General features: G+C 42.8%; 2 protein-coding genes across 2 annotated transcripts in view; one reads left to right on the forward strand and one right to left on the reverse strand.

Moving 5' to 3' along the window:
* The first annotated feature begins 2230 nt into the window (after positions 1-2230).
* LOC103183563 (perilipin-3) lies at positions 2231-8383 on the forward strand. The gene is made up of 8 exons (XM_007901132.2): positions 2231-2389; positions 2851-2927; positions 3610-3805; positions 4461-4543; positions 5593-5845; positions 6403-6590; positions 7574-7687; positions 8027-8383. Exons 2-8 carry the CDS (start codon positions 2871-2873, stop codon positions 8381-8383), a joined length of 1248 nt encoding a protein of 415 aa, XP_007899323.1. The 5' UTR covers positions 2231-2389; positions 2851-2870.
* Positions 8384-21292: 12909 nt separating this feature from the next.
* The window catches only part of hdgfl2 (HDGF like 2), a 36937-nt gene continuing 35294 nt past the window's right edge, over positions 21293-22935 (reverse strand). Inside the window, exon 17 of the mRNA XM_042342840.1 lies at positions 21293-21993. Within this exon, the coding sequence (XP_042198774.1) occupies positions 21897-21993 (97 nt within the window). The 3' untranslated portion in view covers positions 21293-21896. The remainder of the gene's footprint in view (positions 21994-22935) is intronic.

Genomic DNA, 22935 nt, shown 5'->3' on the forward strand with positions numbered 1-22935 from the left:
TATTTGGTGTTACGGAGTGATTTTTGCACTGATCTGACCCCATTTGTCTACTGGAAATCTCACATGGCATTGGAGAAACCTACAACAACAATTTGAGTGGGGGGGAGCTAATCAAATTATTATAACCTATTGGTATTTGGGGCTTCTCACACCTGTTGCTATGAAATTTATTGCAGGTCCACTTACCCCACAAGCTATTATGTATTTGAATCAAAGGCCTTTGCACTTTTCTTTAATTATGTTTTGGCCGAGAGAACCTGATTACGCAATGGATAACGTGTACCAACACATTTCTAAATAGGGCTGATCCCTTTCCTGGGACAATAATCCCTGCAGTAACAACAACATCTCAAAGTGCTTCACAGGTGTTTGCAGTGAGGTGTGTATTTGTAGGTGAGAACAGCCGTGTCCCACAAATACTCAGGACAATTGACAATGAACGATTCCAACTCCTTCATTTTCAATTGCCCTTTGCCTTCATTGGTATGCAGAGAGTCTAGCAGCTGCTGCTAATGCTTCCAACTGCTCAATGGGAAGGGATTTGTGTCCGAGCTGTGGGCAAGAGGATAATAATAATCCTTGCATTTGATATAGCACCTTACCATATCTTCGAAACGTCTCAAAGCGTTTCACAGAATATACTGTAAAGTGAATTGAATGTACATTTTGTGGGTGAAACACGGCAGCCAATTGTGCACAGCAGCGTCACCGCAAACAGTCGTGGATTGAGTGATCACATTTATTATTTTTTGAAGGAATTATTACCCCTGGAAAAGCGATCCGACAGTCGACTAACAACCGGGTTCCTACTTACTGCTCGGTAAACAGAGGCGTGTGGGTGGAGTAAAGAAACTTGCCCAACGTTTCGCGCTGCCGGGAGTCAAACCCAAGTGGACCCTCTTTGGCGGTCTCAGAAGTCTGTCTCCCGAGCCAAGTGGGCACTGCTGATGACAGACTAGCCAGCCTGGGTCATTAGCTGGATGAGGAGGGGCAGACACAGGAAGCAGCGATTTTTTTCCCATTCAGCTACTGTTAACCCTGTAAAGCAAAGTCCTAACGGGTAGGGTGGTCCAAACTGGACGAGCATCGGGAAGATTGACAGACAGCACTTTCAATGCTACTGTACAGATACTCTTAAACATGGTGTGGGATTTCCGCATGTGTCAGAGACCCTACTGACCCCCCAAAAAATCGATCGCCTTTGCCACTTTGTTAATTGCTGTCATTATTTTGAACATCTAAATCAATACAATGCTGGAAAGCAATCAGAGGAATACAGGAAGAACCCTACATCACAAGTGCATTGGATTTATCCGAAGAACTATTGAACAGTCCTGGACTTGACCTACTTTCAATTATCCTCTGTGCCAAGGATGGAGCCTTGGGCTACCCCGCAGGTGACTGGGCAGGGTGGGAGGAAAAAACATTTGTGAAGACAAAGTGATGGCGGTTGGTTAAGTAGGACTCAAACCAGGTGAGTGCAGTCCCACTGAGGTGGATGAGAGAGAAGAGGTGCCAGACAGCGTTTTCAATGGCAAGCTATGCGATTTGAGCTGGTTAGATTCCAGCAGTTATCCCAACGCACTCTCTCGGTCCCCAAGCCTTGGCGCTTGCCAACGTCTGCTAAATACTTTCCAGAATTAGATAAGCAGGATGTGATGTCGCTCTCCAAGGAGTGAGAGCACGTTCCATTCGAAGAAATATCTCTGAAATTTCCATGTGTAGGTGGGATGCATGGAACTCTCAGTTTGGTTTGGATACTCTTAAGTGCAGTGCTGGGTTTCCGCATGTGTCAGACACTCAGCTGACCCAAAAAAAAGGGTCACACAGGAGGCCTGAATGAGCTGAACGAAGGGGACAGTTAGAAGTGTGGGGTACAAAGATGTCAGAGAGGTAAAGGTGTAAAAAACTCCTCATTATCTAACCTCTCAATGCCTTACAAATGACACTTGCTCTCAATTGTGTGTTGTAAAGCTTCCCGCAACAGTTTTATTTCCTCCATTTAAGTTTCGCTTTCCGATTCATCATTTAGCAACTTTTCACCCAGTTTCATGTCCACCTGCTTCCCAGTCTGTGCAAATGCATTAAATTAGTTCCAATTGAATTAAATTCAACATGTTAACTGGACACCAGATTTTCCATGGAGTTGAATTGTAAACCAATTGACATGTTACTTGACACCGTCTACAGACACATTCAATTGGTCGTAGGATGGATCTTCTTTTCTTGAGGTGAATTTCTAATGGTTTGATCTGTTGTCAATCTTAATGTGTTTTTTCCTCCTCCACTCCCCCACCAGCTGATAGCCTTTGGGGTGGGGTGTATAAAATGAAAAGAACAAGCCTGTGTGCCAAACAGTGGAGGTGTGAGCAAGTGAAGTGACTGTTAGGTAAGCAAGGCTTGAGCATAATATCCCTATTTCCCCCAATATTTCAGAAATGGATGTGAAAGTATGTAAAATATTGTTGGTTAACTACTGGGATGGGGGTTGTAAAATATCTACTTTCTTTTTTTAAAAAAATACTCTTGTGTTTTACAGACCTTTGCTGACCAAAAGTAGTCTAGAAATTCCTTCCTGTATTTCTTTGACTCTGCCTGGCTCAAGGAAGTGTGTTCAGAAACTACAATAATAATAATAACTACAATAATAATCCTTGCAATTGAGATAGTGTCATTGATATATCTCAAAGTGCTTCACAAAATAGAGTACAGTAAAATGTAGTGACTATTTTGTGGGTGAAACACAGTAGCCAATTGCACTTAGTGGTGTGCCACACTTGTTATTAATGCTATAACTATTATCGGTGTAGAATTGTGCCCCCACCACCCTGTGGCTTTCTTCTTAAACAGGCTCTTTCTAGTGACCCATCATGGCATCAACTGAGAATGTTTCCAAAGCAGAACAGCAAGAGCCAGAAACCCAGCAGGTAACTGTCGAGGGTGAATTTGGAAAAAGTGCCTTTTTTTTAAATTTTTTTAAAAAAAAACTCACTTTAAAGCCTCTTATTTGACTTTGCCGCTTAAGCTCTAGATAATTGTGACCTCTTTTGGGTCTGGATACACTTAAGCTCTCAAGGATCTATTTACTCTTAAACATGAAAGTAACCATGCAGTTGGATTCCTTTCCCAACTAATTCTGATTAAGGTTTCTTAGCGTGATAGTGACTACTGGCTTCTCTATGAATGCTACATGTGGTGCTGAAGCAATAAGTGAGTGGAACTGCCCATTGACAAATACTAAAGTTATTTATATAGTGCCTCTCCTAGGTTAGTAGGTGCTTTACACCTGAGCTGGAGAGTGGGGTGTGGAGGAAAGGGGAAAATTAACTGCAGGTGTGTCAATTAGAAATGTCTAGAGATGGACTTGAAGATGGTGGTAAGCTGAACCTATTTGCCCACTAAGAGGCTATAATGGACAACTGAAAATGCCCACATAACTTGGAAAAGAAGACTAATATATATACCAACTATTTTGCAGTTTTAAAGGTTTTTTTTGTTTTTCCCCACTGACACTAAATCAAAGACGTCATGATAATTGTGACACTGGACTGACTAGTGCCCACCTTTGAATGTACATTAACTTGCCATAATTCTATGCCGCTATTTCAGAGTGTGGTTGAAAGAGTAACAAACCTGCCTCTAGTGAGCTCAGCCTGTGACACGGTATCAGCCGTGTATGACAACACGAAGGAGAGCCACCCCTATGTGAAGACTGTGTGTGATGTGGCTGAGCAGGGAGTGAAGACTCTGTCCACTGTGGCTGCCAGTGGTGCCAAACCCATTCTGGACAAGTTGGAACCTCAGAGTAAGTGACCTGGGTCTTTATAGAGCTTAAACTGAGCTTCCTCACTTAAGCTGGAGGGCCTTGTACGCTAGACTTGTAGATGCTCAAAGTGAGATCCTAGGACCCATTATTCTGAGTTTGTATAAAGCTGAGTGTAAGTTTTAGCTTAAATATGTCAGCTCGGCTAAGTCAGTGGCACTCTCGCCTCTGAGGCAGAAGCTTCAAGCCCCACATCGGGACTCGGAATCACAATTCGGTGCTGGGCGCGTGTTGCATTGTCGGAGGCACCGGCCTTTGGACGAGATGTTAAACCAAGGTCCCCTGTTCAGGTGGATGTTAAAGATCCCACTGCACGATTCAAAAAGAGAAGGGAGTTTCTCTTTCCTGGTGTTTTTGGCCGACAATCCCCCGAATAAAATTGGTCACTCGCTCCATATTTGACCTCCGTGCCACACAAAGCTGTATGTCAATGAAATCTTGGCGGTCACGTTTTTTTATATATAAGCGGCTGGTTAAACGTTGGGCCACGTTTTCTGACAAAACAGTCTGAGCTGATGCTTCAGCATTTCACTTGCTCCGAGCAGGGATTGTTTTGTAATCTACTGAGCACCACCGGTGCTGCCTTGTATTTTTCGATGCTCACAATTGTCACTGGTATTGAACTTTCTGTGCTCAGTTTCAGCTGTTAATGAGTATGCCTGCAGGGGCTTGGACACACTGGAGGAGAAACTTCCAATCCTTAATCAGCCTGAAGATCAGGTGAGGGGTGGATGACAGCCAACAGAATAGCAGCTACAGCTGTAGACTAATAAAATACTAACCCGACCTTTTGCTACTGTCTTAAGTTCCAAGTCACAAAATTTGGTTTCAAGTCTCAAATTATGTTACACCATCCAATGTTTAAGATGGTGGCTGTCCGGGGGGTGTAGGGGAGAGAAAAAGAGATGGAGTTATATAAATTCTACGCCAGGGCAGTCAGCCCTGTTTACTGTGAAGTTGATGGTAAAGATGATGCTGTGATTTTATTAGATCATCGTGGCAATAATAGACAACCTTACTGGAATTTTGGCTGCAATGTGAAACTTGTTGAACAGTTAATTCTGTTGAATGTGCAACCAGTAATCATCATTAATAAGAAATAATAATAATAATAATAATCCTTGCATTTGATATAGCGCTTTTCACGTCGGGAGGACGTCCCAAAGCGCTTCACACAACACACTGTAAAGTGAATTGACTGTATATTTGTGGGCGAACGCGGCAGCCAATTCTGCACAGCAATGTCCCACAAACAGTCGTAGATTGAAAATGACCAATTTATTATTGTTTTGGTTTTGGAGGGATTATTATTAGGCTCTGTGTGGAGTAAGGAAACTTGCCCAAGGTTTCGCCCTCTGCCTGGAATTGAACTCAGGTCTGGTTAAACCCATTTGGAATTTGTGGGCTCACCTGATTAATCTGATTTATGATACATCCCTTGTCTTTAACTATTTGCTTTCACATAGTATTAAACATGTTGCTGACTGAACTCTATTTTGTTAATGTGACCAATGCAGCATTGTAATTTGATTTGGCATCCAACCAGCCAGAATAGGATATCTGTTGTAGAAAGATAACCATGCATAACTTGTGAGGAAAATCAATTGAATTTGCCATTCCAAACATTGTGTGTGTGTGCGTGTGCTCTTCTATAACCTGTCTGGCCCTGTCTAGGCTGACTTGGCTCTGTTTATCCAAGTCTGCCAAGCTTTCTTTGGTCCTCCTCCTGGCTTGAAATGTTTCTCAATTCAGTTCATTGTAACTCTCAGGTCTTTGTTGATGCCAAGGAGCTGGTGACCTCAAAGGTGACTGATGCAAAAGATGCTGTGACTGGAGTTGTTGACGTGGCCAAGGATGCTGTGCAGGAGAGCCTGAAGAGAACCACGGCAGCTGTGGCTGAAGGTGTCCACGTAGTCCTGGATTCCAAAGTGGGCCAGATAGTGGCTAGTGGTGTTGATGCCACGCTTACCAAATCTGAAGAGCTAATTGATCACTATCTACCAATGACTCAGGAGGAACTAGGTAACTTCAAATAAAACCAAGTTGCTGTAGTGTTTAGTGTCTTGCAAGTCCTTTGCCTTTTGTGGCTCACTCAGATGGTTACATAGAGAGCAGTTATTTGGTGCAAATGCAGCATTGCACCACGCAATCACTTCAATGATGCTGGGACAGTTTGTGTACAATGATTTGCATTTAGATAGTGCCCATCATGCAGGATAGTGTCCCACAGTGCTTGACAGTGGCTGAGCACGACGCCAAGTTGGTGGGGGAGGGTTGGAGAACCATAGATACGGTCGAATAGGAAGGTCTTCTGGTGCAACCTGAAGATGGGGAAGGAAGGGGCAAGGCAGTGGGATAGAGCAAGAGTGTTCCAGAGTTTGGGGGTGTGGTGACTGAAAGCTCGGCCACCAATGGTGGAACAGAGGGCACGAGAGACGTGCAGTAGGTCAGAGCCAGTCGAGCTGGTTGCTGCGTTCACCTACAAATAGTTGTTACACTTCACAGAAAATCTTGCTGAATGCTTTGAAGAGTCGAGCCGCAGTCGCTTAATAACTAAGCTAACCCACTTTGTGCTTCAGCTGAACTGGCCACTTCCGTTGAAGGTTCTGAGGAGACTCCAGGCCAGGAGAGGAGTTACTATGTGCGTCTGGGATCTCTTTCCTTGAAGGTCCGCAATCGTGCATACCAGCATTCTGTCGCCAAGATTCAGCTCGTCAGGAACAGTGGTCAGGAAACTCTCTCTCAGCTCCACCATCTCTTTGATCTGGTAACAATAACATCACAAGTGTTGCAGCTCATACGAGATTTTATTTTGTCCTGAACAGACCCAGCATATGAATTTTCAGTAAGCTGCGCAATTCAATGCAGTGTGTGGCTGACATTTGTATCTACTCGTACGCTGGCAGCCTGGCAAACAGCACTGTCTGTATCGATTGTACTCTAATGAGGTGCCATCATATAGTCAAATCTGATATATGGTGGGAAAGAACACTAACCAGCACTAATTAAACAATTTGCGTTGGCTAATGCTATCAGCATACTAAGGTGCCAAAACGATGCTTCCTAGAAAGCCGTAAGCAAGGCACTAGTTCATAACTTTACTCAGTATCAGCCAGGCTCAGTTGGTAGCAATCTTTAATAATAATAATAATTAATGATATACATTTGATAGTGCTGTTCACGTCTTCCAGATGTCTCACAGCGCTTTTAGACGTCTCAATCTCACCTCTGAGTTTGAAGGCTTTGGGTTTGAGCTCCACATCTGGACTTAACTTGCAGTCAACAACTTGCATTTGTAGAGTGCCCTTCACGTGGGATAGTGTCCCAGAGCTCAGTCTAGGCTGCACTCCAGGGCCGTGTTGCTCTGTTACAGTGCCAACCTTCACATGAAATGTTAAAGTGAGATCCTGTCCGCCTGTTCAGGTGGACATTAAAGATCCGCTGGTACCATTTCTCCTGGTATCATGGCTAACCATTTCTTCCCTTACTCCCACTCTCAATTTTATATATTAAAAAAACCCACATTCACTCCATGGCAAAACAGCTACCAAAATACAGTCACTCTGCTTTAACGTATATCCTGTGAAGCGCTTTGGGACATCTCAACGACATGGCTAAGGTTCTTTCTCAAATGCAACAAATAGTATGTTTGACTACAAAAAAGTCTCCATACTTTTACAGGAAATCCTGTGGCGCACCTTGTTGTCCTGACATCTGAGGTGCTATATTAAATGTTTGTCTTGTCTGTAGATTGAGATGTCCAAGAAAGGAACTGAACTGACTCGTGACAAACTACAGGAGGTTCAGGAAGGTCAGAACACGAAGCAGCCTGAAGATCAGACGGAGGTTCTTGATGAACCCAAAGTAATTGCTGCAAGAATTGCTCAACAACAACAAATTACATTTGAATCTAGTGTGTGAAGCCGAGGGCAAGATGATGTTGGTGACCTGATTCTTTGTGATTGTGAGGGAAGGCCCTGAACCAGGACATGCACTGGATGTGCTAAGTATTCTCCAGCACTAACACATACTACTCATGAATAATCTCTTGGTGTATTTTTTTAAATCTTAAATCTCTTAAGATCTTAAGTACCTTCTTGACTATTTGGCTCCATCTGTACACAACTCTTATGTTCATGCATCAACAATGTATGGTGGTGCCTACAAATTATCACTTTAGTCCTTTTTTTTGTCTCTTTGCAGCATCCTGAATCCAATACATTGGCAATCATGCGTAACCTAACTGAGCAGCTGCAGAAGACCTGCCTCTCCCTGGCATCCAATATCTCTGGTCTCCCCCAAAACACTGTGGACCAAGTGAAGGAGATGGGCAAAGCGGCTGAAGAAATCAGTACCTTCATCTCCTCAGCTGGTTCCTTCCAGGATCTCTCGGGGAAACTCCTGGCCCAAAGCAAAGAGCAAATGAAGAAGATTCGAGAGTCTCTGGATAGTGTGATGGACTACATGCATCACAACACTCATCTCAACTGGCTGGTGGGACCGTTCGCCCCACAGCCAATTGAGCAAACTGAGCCACAGGAGTTAATGGGCATCGACTAACCTGGTTCCAACTCCTAAGGTTTTTCTTTGTATTTACTGAAATTTGTATTCAGATTACATGAGGGGAAATCTAGCCAACAAGCTGTGGTGGGTTTGATGCCAGCAACTCTTGTGTTTGTCAATTTGAATGAATTACTTGGCCAATTTTGCAGAATATTCTGAATCTGCATTTTAGATGTGGGCTAATAACTAGATTATAATGTCTAAAGACAGTTTATAACTTTAAGTGTACAGCCAGTAATTGCATCCTGTTCTAAAGCTGCCAACATTGTTAGACACTTGTAATATTTCAAAGGGAGCTTTTAGATTTGATAAGTGTGTAAACCTTCAAAAGTGGCTTGAAGAAAAGTAGAATTGAAGTCTTAACCTATAAACAGGTGGGTGGGTGTGTGCATGTAGTTTTTTTTGTCTACTTTAACTTCAAAGCCTCCACTTTCTGTGACGTATTGTGGAACGTGCCATTTTATCTGTAACTATAATCCTGTTACATTAAATGGATTAATGCAGCCAATTACTGTTGTGATGTCTGACTGAACAAGTTATCTTGGTGGAGATATAATATCTTTAAGGTCAAGACATCCCAAAGTGCAGTGACTGTTTTGTGAGTGAACATGGCAACTGATTTGCATTTATCAATGTCCCACAAACAGCCATGAAGCGAATCCTCAATTTTTAATTGCAACTCCAGAACTGGGAAAGGAACTGGCAATGGATGTTGCTTCTTAGCAGCAGTTGGAGTTGCACATCATTGCAGTGATTGTGGCTCTATGTGGATTAACATTCAGTTGTAAATCTAGTATTTTACAATGGAGCAAAAAGCTTAGTCTTGATTAATTTAAGAATTAACAGGCCATTCATCCAATACCAGTTTCCCTAAGCTCACTTCATTTGCCCCCCCCCCCACCCCTGATCTGCTTAAAACCCCACTCCGCTACCTGCCACCTTTGTTTGGATGTATCTGGTCTTCTGCACATCCCTTGTCTCGTCTGCTCAAACATTGATGCCGTTAAGCCCTGAATCTCTAGAAATCTGCCTCAATCCCTCTCTCTGCCTTACCGGTTTTCAAATGACACCTGAAGACTTTCCTCTTCAACTGTACCTTTGGTCATCTTTCCAGTTCAGTATCAAACCACATAGCTGTTAATTGCTCTGACAATACTGTGTGAAGGGTGCTACATTATAATAAATGTAAGTTCTTGTTTCCTCTAGTATTGAAATTGATTAGTGGGTTTCAAGAGATTGAGCAGAATGCTTGGTTTATTTCCTGCCTTGAGCAAGAGGTTCTAATCATTCTGATCTAGGAATGGTGCACTGGATTAGAGTATAAATATATTGCACTATAAATACTGGAACAACCCAATATAGTTAATTACGAAAATGCCAATTAATCTGCTGCAGCTAAGAGCTAGGTGTGATCCATCACTGCCATCTCTCCTATCAAAGTAAATGAAAGGTTTGTCTCCATTTAGATTGGAAAAAGGAAAGTAACTAACATGAGTGATGTAACCCCTGAAGCAAATGGGGAACCATCCAGAATTTCAGTGTAGAAAGTTAACTCTTTAAAACAACTTGTATTTATACAGCGCTCCTCGTGTGGAGTAGTGTCTTAGAGTGCTTTACAAGTCTAATGGAGGGAAAAATGCCTTCAATACAAAAGACGATGTGAAATAACATTTGTCAAGTGCCTTCCACATCTGGAGGATTGGTTTGCTCATAAGTGAAAGGCTGTTAGATATTTCCCTAGAAATTGTTTCCACAACTAAGATCAAACTAAGAGCTTTGTTAACTTGGACCATTTCAGGCAGATACAGGGCCAGAACATTTCCTGGAAATTGTTCAAAGCCCACGGCGATAAATGACATGGCCAATGGAACAAATTGTGCTTTCAAATTGGCCCAAGGTGGCAATCGAGCTTATGCTGTTCAGTGGGGTGTGAGTTCAACCATATTTACCCTGGATTGGTCTTATTGTGCGCTTGTCTTCATGTTTGATATCAAAAACAAAAGCTCACAAGTTTAAAGCTATCTACAAGGAACATAAGAAATTGCCCTAATTAGTTTAGAGAACACGCTGGTTTGGTGTAGCTTGTTTGTCATTTCACTGAAACAGCAGCTTCTTGCCTCTCTGCAAGCCAATCAAGGTGGATGGATTCCAGGCACTGGATGTAAGTATGTGTATTCACAAACTTGGACTCAAGATAACACCTTCTAGCAGCTGTCCCTCCAAGCCTCAGTTTCCTCATCAGCTATCTGGCGTATATCTGTCCTCAGTATGTTTGTCATTTCACTTTGGAACTCCATCTCATAGTCTCGCCTCCTTCAAAGCCCGTCTAACCACCTTCCTCTTTGATTTGTGTCTTTGGTCACTTCTTACCCCTGCCCTCCACCCCTCCTGATCCCAACCCCAGTTTAGAGGCACATTGTTGACTGTCCAGCGCTTTAGGACATCCTCCCAACATGAAAGGCGCTGTATGAATATAATTTATTGTTTGCTGGGAAAGACAGGTTCGAGCACTCGCCTTGCAAGCGAGACACCTGACAGGGCGAAAATTCCCGGCAGGGCGAAACCTTGGGCAAGTTTCCTTACTCCACACACCTAATAATAATCCCTCCAAAAAAACAATAATAAATTGGTCATTTTCAATCTACCACTGTTTGTGGGACACTGCTGTGTGCAGCTGCTCTGTTTTGCCCACAAATATACAATCAATTCACTTTACAGTATATTCTAGAAGACGTGAAAAGCACTGTATCAAATGCAAGTATTATTATAAAAGACCCTTCAATTTATCAAGTCTATTCTTCTACAGATCATGTATCCTTTCTCCACCCAAATCATTCAATTTCTTGACACCGGGTTCTGCAAATCTTCTACATCCTCTCAAGGGAAAATAATAAAGTAGAATATCTCTTAATCCAGGGATCTTAAACCCATTATAGCATACACTGACCAAAAACATAAACCTGGGGCTGTCAATGTCATAGGTTTTTATAATAAATATAATGTAAAAGACATCATAAATACAATATTTGCATTTGAAACAGTGCTGAAACAACTCAAGGTGCTGCTGTCGTTATTGGCAAACAAAGCAGATAAATTTGCACAGAGCAATATCCTAACAAAAATGCTGATTATTCCTAACAGCCGTGAAATGAATGACCAATTTTATCTGGAGGATTGTTGGCCAGGCACCAGGTAAAACTCCCTTCCACCTGAACAGACTGTGACAAACACAACAATATAGCTCTACACCTGACTGTCAGACTTTAAGGTCAAGTCCCAACATAAGGCAACCTTCTGACTCCGAGGTGAGAATGCTATTGAATGATCCATGTATGAACCAGGCAGGTACTTGAGGCTTTTGGTTCAGTTACTCAGTGGATAAACTCAGCCGTCAGGGCAGCTTCAGATAACCTTTTCCAATACAATATTCTTTTGAGGCTATGGCCTGCAAGCATGTAGACAATATTCCAAACTCATGAGCTCCATAAAGGAAATCCCATTATAAAAACCTAGCACAGATTTCTATTTATATTCTCCAGGACAAAGTAGGACCTCTTGAGGAATGTCCTTGACTCATATCATTAATTTCACATTGATTGCCTATGCTCAGTGAATAGCCAACAATGACCACCAAATCACAACACTAAAATGACATTTATAGAGTGCCTTTCACGTCGGGAGGACATCCAGAGCGCTGAACAATCAGGTGTCGGGGCCTGAGACTGGGGTAGGGGTGACGGAAGGTGACCAAAGGCACAATTGAAGAGAAGGGTCTTGAGACCGGCCTTGAAGGAGGCGAGGGAGGAAGTGAGGCGAAGGGAACGTGGGATTGAGTTCCAGAGTGTGGGGACTGAGAAGCTGAAAGCCCGGCCACTGATGGTAGGGCGGGTCGGGCAGGAGACATGGAGCAGGCCGGAGCCCGCTGAACGGAGGGAGCGGGCAGGTTGGTAGGGTGTCAGAGGTAGGAGGGGGCAAGGCCGTGGATAATAATAATAATCCTTGCATTTGATATAGCGCTTTTCACGTCTTTGGCCTTGAAAGTGAGGACGAGGATCTTAAATTCGATCCTTTGGGGGATGGGGAGCCAGTGGAGTCGGGCGAGGGTGGGAGTGATGGGGTCGCGGAGCCTGGTGCGCGAGAGTACATAAGCTGCAGAGTTTTGGGTGATCTGCAGCTTGTGAAGGGAAAAGTTGGGAAGGCCGATGAGGAGAGAGTTCCCGTAATCGAACCTTGATGTGACGAATGCGTGGGTGAGGGTTTCGGCAGCCTGAGGGGTGAGGCAGTGGAGGAGTCTGGCAATGTTGCGGAGGTGGTGGTAGGCGGTGCCGGTCATGGAGCGGATCTGGGGGAGAAAGGACAGTTCAGGATCGAACAAGGCATCCAGGTTCCTGACTGGCTCAGTGAGATTGAGTGTGCAGCCGTGGAGGCTGATGTTGCAGCGCCCGAGGTGCGGAGGCGCTGGCGCGAGCCAACCAGAAAAATCCTTTCCCATTGTGAACACCATGTGAAAATCCATTTCCATTCCTCTGACAGTCACTTAATTGGTCCAGGTTGAAGATGTTCCACTCTAGTCAGTCAGCCTTATCATGTCTAAAAGTTCTCTGTGTGAAAAGGTTAATTTTGGAAGGTTGTGCGTGCGTTATAAGGTTCCAGGTAGCAACCCCCTATGTGTATCTATGGGAGACTGTCTCAGACTGTCCCAATATACTGGTGTTATTCTGCTGATCGTTTTGTGCTGTGGTGATTTTGCAATCTCCAAAAAATGTATTAATAATAATAATAATCCTTGCAAATCCTTGCATTTGATATAGCGCTTTTCACGTCGGGAGGACGTCCCAAAGCGCTTCACAGAATATACTGTAAAGTGAATTGACTGTATATTTGTGGGCGAACGCGGCAGCCAATTGCGCACAGCAATGTCCCACAAACAGTCGTAGATTGAAAATGACCAATTTATTATTGTTTGGGGTTTTGGAGGGATTATTATTAGGCTCTGTGTGGAGTAAGGAAACTTGCCCAAGGTTTCGCCCTCTGCCTGGAATTGAACTCAGGTCTCTCGCTTGCAAAGCTCTAATCACTGAGCTACAGGACCCCTGCTGTATTAATGTTAGCTCCTGGTTTGGAACAGACTGTTTACTCATTACGGCGTTCACAACATCAGGAAATCTAACAGCAGCAAGAAGGCATCAAAGCACCCAATGAACAGAATTAATCATTTATTGAATACAAGTGATAAATAGGTTAAAGTATAATTTTATTAAACTCTACTAACGTTTTAAATTGGGCAATTCATTCAGCCTAGCGGGCAGTCAGTGATCATTTCAAATCTGCTCTGTGTGCATTCGTGATAGAGTCCTTGTATCACAAGTCTTCTTTGTGTTGAGGTTGCTCTACATTAGTCATTCTAGAGTAGCCTTATCACTTCTAAATCAAAAGATAAATGTGATCCGATGGTGCCTTTTTAATCCTTGCAAATTATTCTTTTCTCCAAAAAGGCCACGTGTGTGGAAAATATGATAGCTAACCCCCCCCCCCATTCAATGTGGTGGTGTGTTCACCAGTGTTAACCTTTCCCAGTTGTTGAGCTCTGACTCACCCTCCCCATGCAATGACTGATGAGGGTGAGTGAGGTCACCTGCGTAAAAAAATGTTTTCTCCTTCAACACAAAGCTGTCAGACATGGTCTACATTCTTCCTTGTGCGGAGTCCCGTAGTTCAGTGGTTAGAGCACTCGCCTCACAAGCGAGAGACCTGGGTTTGATTCCCGGCAGGGCGAAACCTTGGCCAAGTTTCCTTACTCTGCACACCTGATAATAATTCCTCAAGAAAAAAATAATAAATTGGTCACTTCAATCCACGACTGTTTGTGGGACACTGTGTGTGCAATTGATTGCCGGGTTTCACCCACAAAGTATATTGTAAAGTCAATTCGCTTTACAGCGTATCCTGTGAAGTGCTTTGAGATGTCTTGAGGCTGTGTTAAGGCATTATATCAAATGCAAGGATTATTAATAGTACTGGTAGTAACCTTTTGTCTATACTAGATTTGGATCTTGTTGCCGGTTATATAGATGTTCCTCCTAAACTGCCTTTTAGATCTGCTGGCTGTCTTATACAGAATTCATGGTCTCTTGTTTTGCACTCACCAACAAGTGGAAATATCCTTACTACACAGAACTAGTGTAATATTTTCTTGTTTGATATTTGCTGTGCTGAGATAGTCCACTCCTGGGTTTTGAGACAACGGCTTCAAGTAAGAGTCAGTCACTGACAAAACATCTGTGGGAATGGTGTCAAGTGGAGCGTAAACTGGATTAAATCCTTCTTGGGTTCATAACTATGCACCTTTCTTGTTCTTAATCAGATTCTCTAAACTACTGAATTATAATAATAATAATATAGAGCTTTATCACATTACGAGACATCTCAAAGCGCTTCATAGAATATACCGTAAAGTGAATTGGCCGTATACTTTGTGTGTGAAACACCTATTAGCAAAAAGCGTTGTCCCCACAAAACGCTACTTAGCGAATTACTGCAATAACACTTGCATTTCACTTTATTGTACCACTTTACGCTGTAACTGATCTGAAGGAGCTGATTACATTGACAATGGCAGTTGCAAAGGAGCCTTGTGATGTCTTTAGATTGCAGCTTGAGTCAAGAAGCCAATGAATTGAAGGTTATTTATATTTCTCTGGCTTCAAATGTTCGTGGTCTGCATCCATGCGTTCAAGTGCAGCAGATCCGTAAGCAATAGAAAATCTACACACTTCTCTCTTGTCGGCCAACTCCTTACAAGATCTCTGTGCAACTTTTTGGTACACAGGTAAAGAATAAATAGCAAAGATTCAGGACTTCACAGATGAACTTAATAGATTGAATGATGAATTAATCACCAGCTGGGAGCCCTTTGTAAAGCTAGAAGTCTATACTGCAATTTATCTGCTTTAACCAGTTCACTCAACTCTTAGTGAGAGGAGAAAATACGATCACAGTTGGTAGCGCTTTCACATCAGAGTCAGATGGTTGTTGGGTCAGTGTGTTGGGATGCCCTCCCGACATGAAAGGCACTATACAAACCCAATTTTGTATTGTATTTTGTAACATTGGCACTTTGAACTCATAGTCAAGACTGACACTCCAACACAGTGCTGTCCTTCGGATGAATCATTAAAATGGGTGCGTCTGCCTGTTAAGATGGATGTTAACATTCCCACGGCGTTATTCAAAAAAAAAGGAAGGTTCTCCTGGCCAACAATTCCCCAGATAAAATAGCTCATTCACCACTTGTAGTGTGAAAATTGGCTGCTATGTTGGGCTACAAAACACACAGGACTTATACTCTACAATAAATCCTGTGAAGCACTTTAAGCCATTTGGATGATGAGAAAGCGTTGCATCAAATGTAGGGATGATTATTATCGATCTATAGCTTTATGGATTCTTTCCTGTATGTCTGCTCTTCTAGAACTTTTGCATCACATCAATATGTTTTCTTGAACGCCTCAAAGCGCTTCACGGGATATAAAGTGGTGAGACTGCGTGTACTTTGTGGATAACATCAACTTGCATTTATATGGCGCCCTTCACCCAGAGTAGCATCTCACTCTAAGTTCACTATACATTGCATCAGGCACCTTGGGTCTTTTTTAAACCAGTCTGAGACCACTAAGGTGCAGCTGAAATTGCTTTCAGCAAAGTGAGTAGCACCTGAATTGAGACAAGCTGTGCCCGCTAACTAATGAGTTGACTAAGCTTGTGAGCCAAGCAACACTTTCTACTAGATAGTCAGCACTTGTCAGTCGTGTGGTTTCATTGATCAATCCTGTCTTTGTGTGTTTTGACAAATACTCAGAGAAATATGAATTTTTTTTTCAAAATTGCTGCTGTCAAATAATGACGTGATTTTATAGAATCGAATGAGACTCCTTGATTGACTTATTGTGAATATCAAGACAAAGCTTAGGATTTTAATATCAAACTCTATCTTTTGAAATCTTTTTTCTGTGAATCAGTTCAGCTGTCCTTTTCTAATACCTATTTGAATGCAAGCTAAATGAATATTGAAGTGTCTTCACACTGTTGCAAATGAACTACAATGAATGAAACACAAAACAAATCTCCAATACATAATGCTTAACATAGCTATTCATACATCTGTGTCTGCAAAATAGAAGCCACGCTTGACAGTAAGTCCTGTGATGGTCTTTGAGACACCTTCCTGATGTAAAGGGCAGAATATCAAATGGAATGATTTGGAGATTATATATTATATATGATTTTCTTTCTTGCAGGGCTGCTTGTTTTAAATAGCGGAGGCTGCCTGGATATGATATTCCTTTTAAACTAGAATCTGGTTATTGTCTAATGAGCTGGTTACAGCTGATGCTGCCTTTACCCTCCCTTACTCCCCAGAAATATTCCCGAGCAATACAGCAAATTGAGCAGACAGGAGGCTACTGCTTAAATGGATCACTGCATTAATAGTCACCATTGGAGCTAACGATGACAATTTTAAATAGTTGCTGTATTAAATTGGAATAGTTTAACTAGCGAGGGGCAATGTCAGAGAGGGGTTTAAAAAGAACGCCTTTGCTTTCTGCTCCAGCTCCGCTGAACTCTCACCCATTTAATCACCGGGATTAGTGCTACAAAAGTGTTGCCATCCTTCAATAATTCCATAAGCTGCGATGTAAAATTGCATCACTTACTACCATTGACCTGTTGCTTTTTAAGGATGAATTAACTGAGCTCTCTGAAAGTAATGTTATTGTTAATTTCTTCCCAAGTGATTAACGACTGGAAACTGAAGACTAGGATTGGAATAATTGGACAGAATGATATTACTCAGAAATTCCTGGAACCTGTGGTATTGAAGGTCTTAACAACGAATTGAACCATTTAGTGTTAAAATGGGAAAATGGACAGTTCAGTTTAGTGCAAAGCGGAATAGCTGTTGTGTCTGAAGACGCACGGCAAGGTACCAGCAACTGAAAACTGTGCCAATTAATTTATCATAATAATAATAATAATCCTTGCATTTGATATAGCGCTTTTCACGTCGGGAGGACGTCCCAAAGCGCTTCACAGAACACACTGTAAAGTGAATTGACTGTATATTTGTGGGCGAATGCGGCAGCCAATTGCGCACAGCAATGCCCCACTAACAGTCGTAGATTGAAAATGACCAATTTATTATTATTTTTGCTTTTGGAGGGATTATTATTAGGCTCTGTGTGGAGTAAGGAAACTTGCCCAAGGTTTGGCCCTCTGCCTGAACTTGAACTCAGGTCTCTCGCTCGCAAAGCGAGTGCTCTAACCACTGAGCTACAGGACTCCACAAAGCCCTGTAAGTAATTGTTGTCATTCAGTGATCATGTATGTGAGGTGAGAATCAATATATGGGACTGGGAAATATCTCTGGCTTACTGTGGCCTCGTTAAACACATCCTGGTTAGCGGTAGTGCGTGTGTTTATGTGTACGTGGCATTGTGTGGTTGGGGGCGTGTGTATACGTGCACCTCTGTGTGTGGTTGTGTGTCTGTGTGTTTGAGGGTGGGTGTCTGTGTGTGGGGAGGGGGTGGGTGTGTGAACTGCAGAAAGAACAAGACTTACAGGAAATAATCTGATCTGAACGAAAACTAATTTCATAGTACTGACCACTAATGCTCCTAACTCACCATGAAATCAACAAGCCCTCTTTGGTTTTAGCAGCCCTGCCTTCAACAACAATACGGTCCATAGTGATCGATGCCTCTCAGTCCCGAAGTGGGTCTTCATACCATCTCCAAAGGCAACAATATCCACAGCGTCATTGTGTTCTCTCCATTAATCTCAATCTCAATCTTTGAGATTGCTGGATTCTCAAATCTATGAATGTTAAAAAATTATATATAAATTATATAAAATATGCAACATTCCCTTTCTTTATGTTAGATTCTGCCAGCTCCAGTTATTATTTGTAGAAATTTAGGAATGGGAGTTTTGTCGGCGCATCGACTATCCTCCTTTGGGGGGGTGGGTGGGTGAGGGGGAGGTACGTGTGGTTTCCTTGGGAGATGAACTGGCTCCAAATACGACATGTTTGGCAATGGAATGTCAGAGTCGAGCCAACTCTGTGCGACAGTTTCGATAATCTGGTTCCCGAGCCAGACAGATCCGCAGTATTATGTTAGCAGCAGAGCCAAGCCTGGCTCATCGGCAGGACCTGGAAGGATTGACCAGTCACTGCACGCAGGGACTCATCCCACTCAGATCCCATTAATCCTGCAGGCCAAATCCCTAATGGGTTGTGTGCGCCCAGCTGGACAAGCAGCAGAAAAACTTACCAGGCAGAACATTCAATGGCCAGCTATGCGGTTACTCCAGGAGTTACCCCACACACTCTGGGATCCCCTGCACCTAATACAAATACTCATCGAGGCTGCTCAGCCACAGACCATTCCATGGCACCAATCACTGCCACTTCCTCTGCCTTCTCACCACATTGTGAATGGTGCAAACCGCTCCAGACTTGATCCACTCCAAGCTATCACAGGGAAAGGAATAAATAATTCAATGTTTACCTTTTAATTCCGAGAAATTTCAACTCAATGAAACCTTTAGAGATTTTCACTTAACTACCTGCCAGTTCCACTGTATCAGTAAAGCAATTTGAATTTGCACAATTTAACAGCTGCATAATAAAACTATTTAAGGCACAGCATCACTTGCCAGACACTACTGCAAGTAAATCACTTTTTAAGTGAATAGATAGTGGTACGGTACAAGCTTTTCAGCAGTGATAGTGAGGTAATACAGTAATCCAGGAACATATAATGGTTTTATGCTGCGTGGAGCTTTGAAGGGAGGGGGAAGAGAGAGTGAGGGGGTGGGGGTAGAGAAAGTAGAAGCTGTTTGCCGCAGCCGGGCCAGGGACACACAGCACACGTGTGGGGCGGAGTTCTTCCTTGAATATCTTTGCCTTTGTGCTTGGTGCCATGGGGAGCTAAGGGCATGTAAGCAGAACTTCCTTCCAAGAGGCAAAACTTAAGAGAATGGGCTTGACAGCCTTGTTCTCACTCCGTGCTTCCTTGCACTGTGTCCTTATGCAACTTTTCACTGTCATTGGCTGAGGCGTTCCAGATACCAAATGCCTCCTTGCGTGTCTGTAGCAAAGCGGCAAATAAGAATCACGGTCATGACAAATTTAAGAGAACGTTACACTTACTTTAAGCCCCCAAACGTCTGGAACTCCCTGCCTCAATCCTTCTGCCTCACCCCCTTTGCCTGTCTTCAAATCGCACCTGAAGACTTTCCACCACCCCATTAAACTGCAGCATCGTTAAGCGCTGTGAGATGCCATTCCATTGAATGAAACTGCAAGTTAATTCTTTCACATGGCAGATCACCTGTAAATGGAGAACAGGTAGCTATCTACTTTAGACCTAAACTTGGCTTTAAAACCAAATTTACACTACTCTCCAGCAGTTTACAATATTTTTGGTTTGTGCCCTGCTTGTCACACGATAAGATCAGCAATGGCCAACCTGTGGCACATGGGCTCTCGTGGCCCTCAAGAAGTGGTCCCGATCAGTTGCACGTGTCTAGCTTAGTCTGTGTTCGGTCGGCAGTGTTTTCAGTTTATTTTCTCGATTGAATGTTTCTTGATTTACAGGCATAAATCAAGAAATATTCCATCATTAAATTTTGTTGTCTGACCAAAACAGTTGACCCTCTCTGCTCCATCCTAAGAAAAGCTACTGCATACCGTAGCGTGGAATGGCACAATAGTGGCAGGCAACAAACCCCAATCATTCCTAGAACCACTGCTACAAGACCTGGAACTTACTCAACCCCTTTAAGTTCAGCGCCAAATTGAGACAAATGTCAGAAAGGGTCTGATTTTGGAGACGAGAGAGAAGTCTGTAGTGCTTACCGGTAACAAATTAGATGCTTTTAGTGTTTGGTCTGCAGATACCCATGGGCAGCTCCGATTTCTGACTAATCCATGTCCCACAATCCTGGTCAATTTCATTTTTCGTGCAAGAAAAAATTTCCGTACAAGAAAAAATTGTGAAATAAAGGTCAATGTGTTCAAGGAAGTCTAGGGGATCATACACCATTGCAATGCAGAAAGTGCGTGGGCTATGGTTATAGTCTGATTGGGCTCTCTCAGGCTGGTACCTTCCAATTTATCTTTGTTCTATTGTCAATGCTTTACATTAGCTTTTCCTCATAACTTACATTCTGGGTCCTGAATACAGCTCATTCCTCAAATACCTCAACATGTGCCTCCAATGCAACTGATACACTAAGCACACAATGGAATGAAACTTTCTTGTACCAAGATTTGCGGTGTTCATCACTATGTATACCTGTAGTCAGCAATTACCACCTGCAACCCAATCATCAGACATATTTTCAATGGCGGTATTGAAAAAGGGAGTTTCTCCCAGGGTCGTGGTCAACAATCTTCCAGATAAGATTAGTCACTCGCTTCATGGCAGTTTGTGGGATGTCACTGTGTGCAAATTGGCAGCCATGTTCACGTCTAAATAGCAATGCTGCACCTTGCAGTAAATCTTGTAAAATGTTTTGCGACACTGATAACGATAAAGCACTACGTTAAGCGCAAGGATGATGATTGTTAAGCTGCTGAATGCTGCCATTTCCAGCTGACTTCCTTTCAACAACAGATCTGATCAAAGTTCAAGACTCTCCAAAATGAACAGCTATTTTAAGTCAACAACAACTTAACGACAGTGGGTCAGCTTTCTTCCTCCTCAGCCAGGGTGAGCAATATTGGTTCAGTCTGTGCTTCAACCAGAAGTAGCTTTTTGATTCCTCCCCCCTCAAAATCAGGGCAAAAGGCAGTCGGTGCAACCCTACATCAATGACCGTCAACAGCACGTTAATAAGAACTCCCACAAAATCACATTTTAATAACCGGTTACAAAGTTGTACCTTACAATGATGTAACTGAAAATGTCTACATAAATTTTTTTTAAAAAAAGTTATACAAGGGCTGTAATTTAGCCCATATAAAGAACCGTGGTGGCTAATTTTTGGCTGGAGTTTGGCTAATCTTGTGAGCAGGTGGATCCTGGAGAGGGCTCTTCCGTTTGGTGTTGATGTCTTCTTGGTTAAGGTGATGGTAGGGGGAAGAGGGGGCAGGGGGAGAAGGGAAAAAACACACACAGGCTCGGTCTGTAATTAAGTAAAACATATACTTTATCAACTAAAAAGCAGTGACGTCTGTATTTCACATCACATTCATCTCCTTTGCTCACAACAAAAAAGAAAAAAAAAACATCGAAGTGCAGACGGGGAGAAAAAAAATAATTTCCTTTTTAAACAAAGTGAAGAAATACAGAGCTCCATATAGCACGTCAACTCTTTCAGCGTCTTCTGTTGGCGGACAAAATCTAAACAGCCTTTACTAGGTTCTAGGATGATTCAAGTGACACGTTTTTGAAAGGAAGCCAGGATTTAAAATATGTCCCACAGTCAAGTGTGGCTCAATGTCTCAGCTCTCGGCAGCCGACTCCATCTCCATAGGAATGGGCTCGGGCTCAGCTCTGTGCTTGTCATCTGAATGATCCACTTCGGATGTCTCTCGAGGGCTGTAAGGCAAAAAGAGTATAAAGCCTTGCATCATTCGTGGCCAGTCGGCACAAGACAAGCTATAAAAGACCACAGAGAGCTAAACTGCTCAAATTCTTTCATGGCTGATCTAGTCTCAGACCCCACAGCACACATCTCCTGGGAGAGTAGACCCATTCCATGTAATGGGCCATTTGAGAATAGATCAAATCAATGAACTCGCAACCTAGGAACCATCATTCATTGAGTCTTTGCTAAGCTAGTTCTCGTTTCCCCTGCAGAATCTATTCTCAAGGAGATCTGATAAGTCTTTAACATTTTGAAGGGTTTTGATAGAGTTGATAGAAATTATTCCCCTGAGTCAGTGACTAGAGAGCATCAATTAATTACCAAAAATTAATTAGCAAAAAGTGAGAAATTAGTTTTTAATATATACAGACAGTTGTTAGGATGTGGAATACCCTGCTAGGTGTGGTGGTCGTGGCACAGTCCACATTAACTTTCAATGTTCTTAAGATCATGTTCCTAAGGGCGAACTCCCTCTTCCTCCTGTCAAGAGGTATTTCCCTCCCCTTAAAGGGAATCGAGGGCGTGAGACAGGTACAGGAGGGGTGGGTGATGCTAATGTGGAGAATAAACAACAGAACAGACAAGTTGGGCCCAAAAACTTTGTTTCCGTGTCATATCAGACAGATGTCCATAAAGGAGTAATTTTCAAGGATATGGGGAAAAGGCAAGTACAATGCAGCTTTGTTTTAACATATATTACTATGACACAAAGTTGCTTAGAACCCGGTTATGCTGTAGATTTCATTCAACACTACAAAGCTGGCCAGCTCACTTCCCGTAAAACTACCAGCTTTTCGCGCTAAAATGACCAACTTCTGAGGTCATGAGATCACCGTCAACATCACATCCTGAATTGGAAGTTGGTCATTTTTAAGCATCTGGCGCTCTCCATC

This window comes from Callorhinchus milii, unplaced genomic scaffold, assembly GCF_018977255.1.
Source record: "Callorhinchus milii isolate IMCB2004 unplaced genomic scaffold, IMCB_Cmil_1.0 Scaffold21, whole genome shotgun sequence".
Lineage (NCBI taxonomy): Eukaryota > Metazoa > Chordata > Chondrichthyes > Chimaeriformes > Callorhinchidae > Callorhinchus > Callorhinchus milii.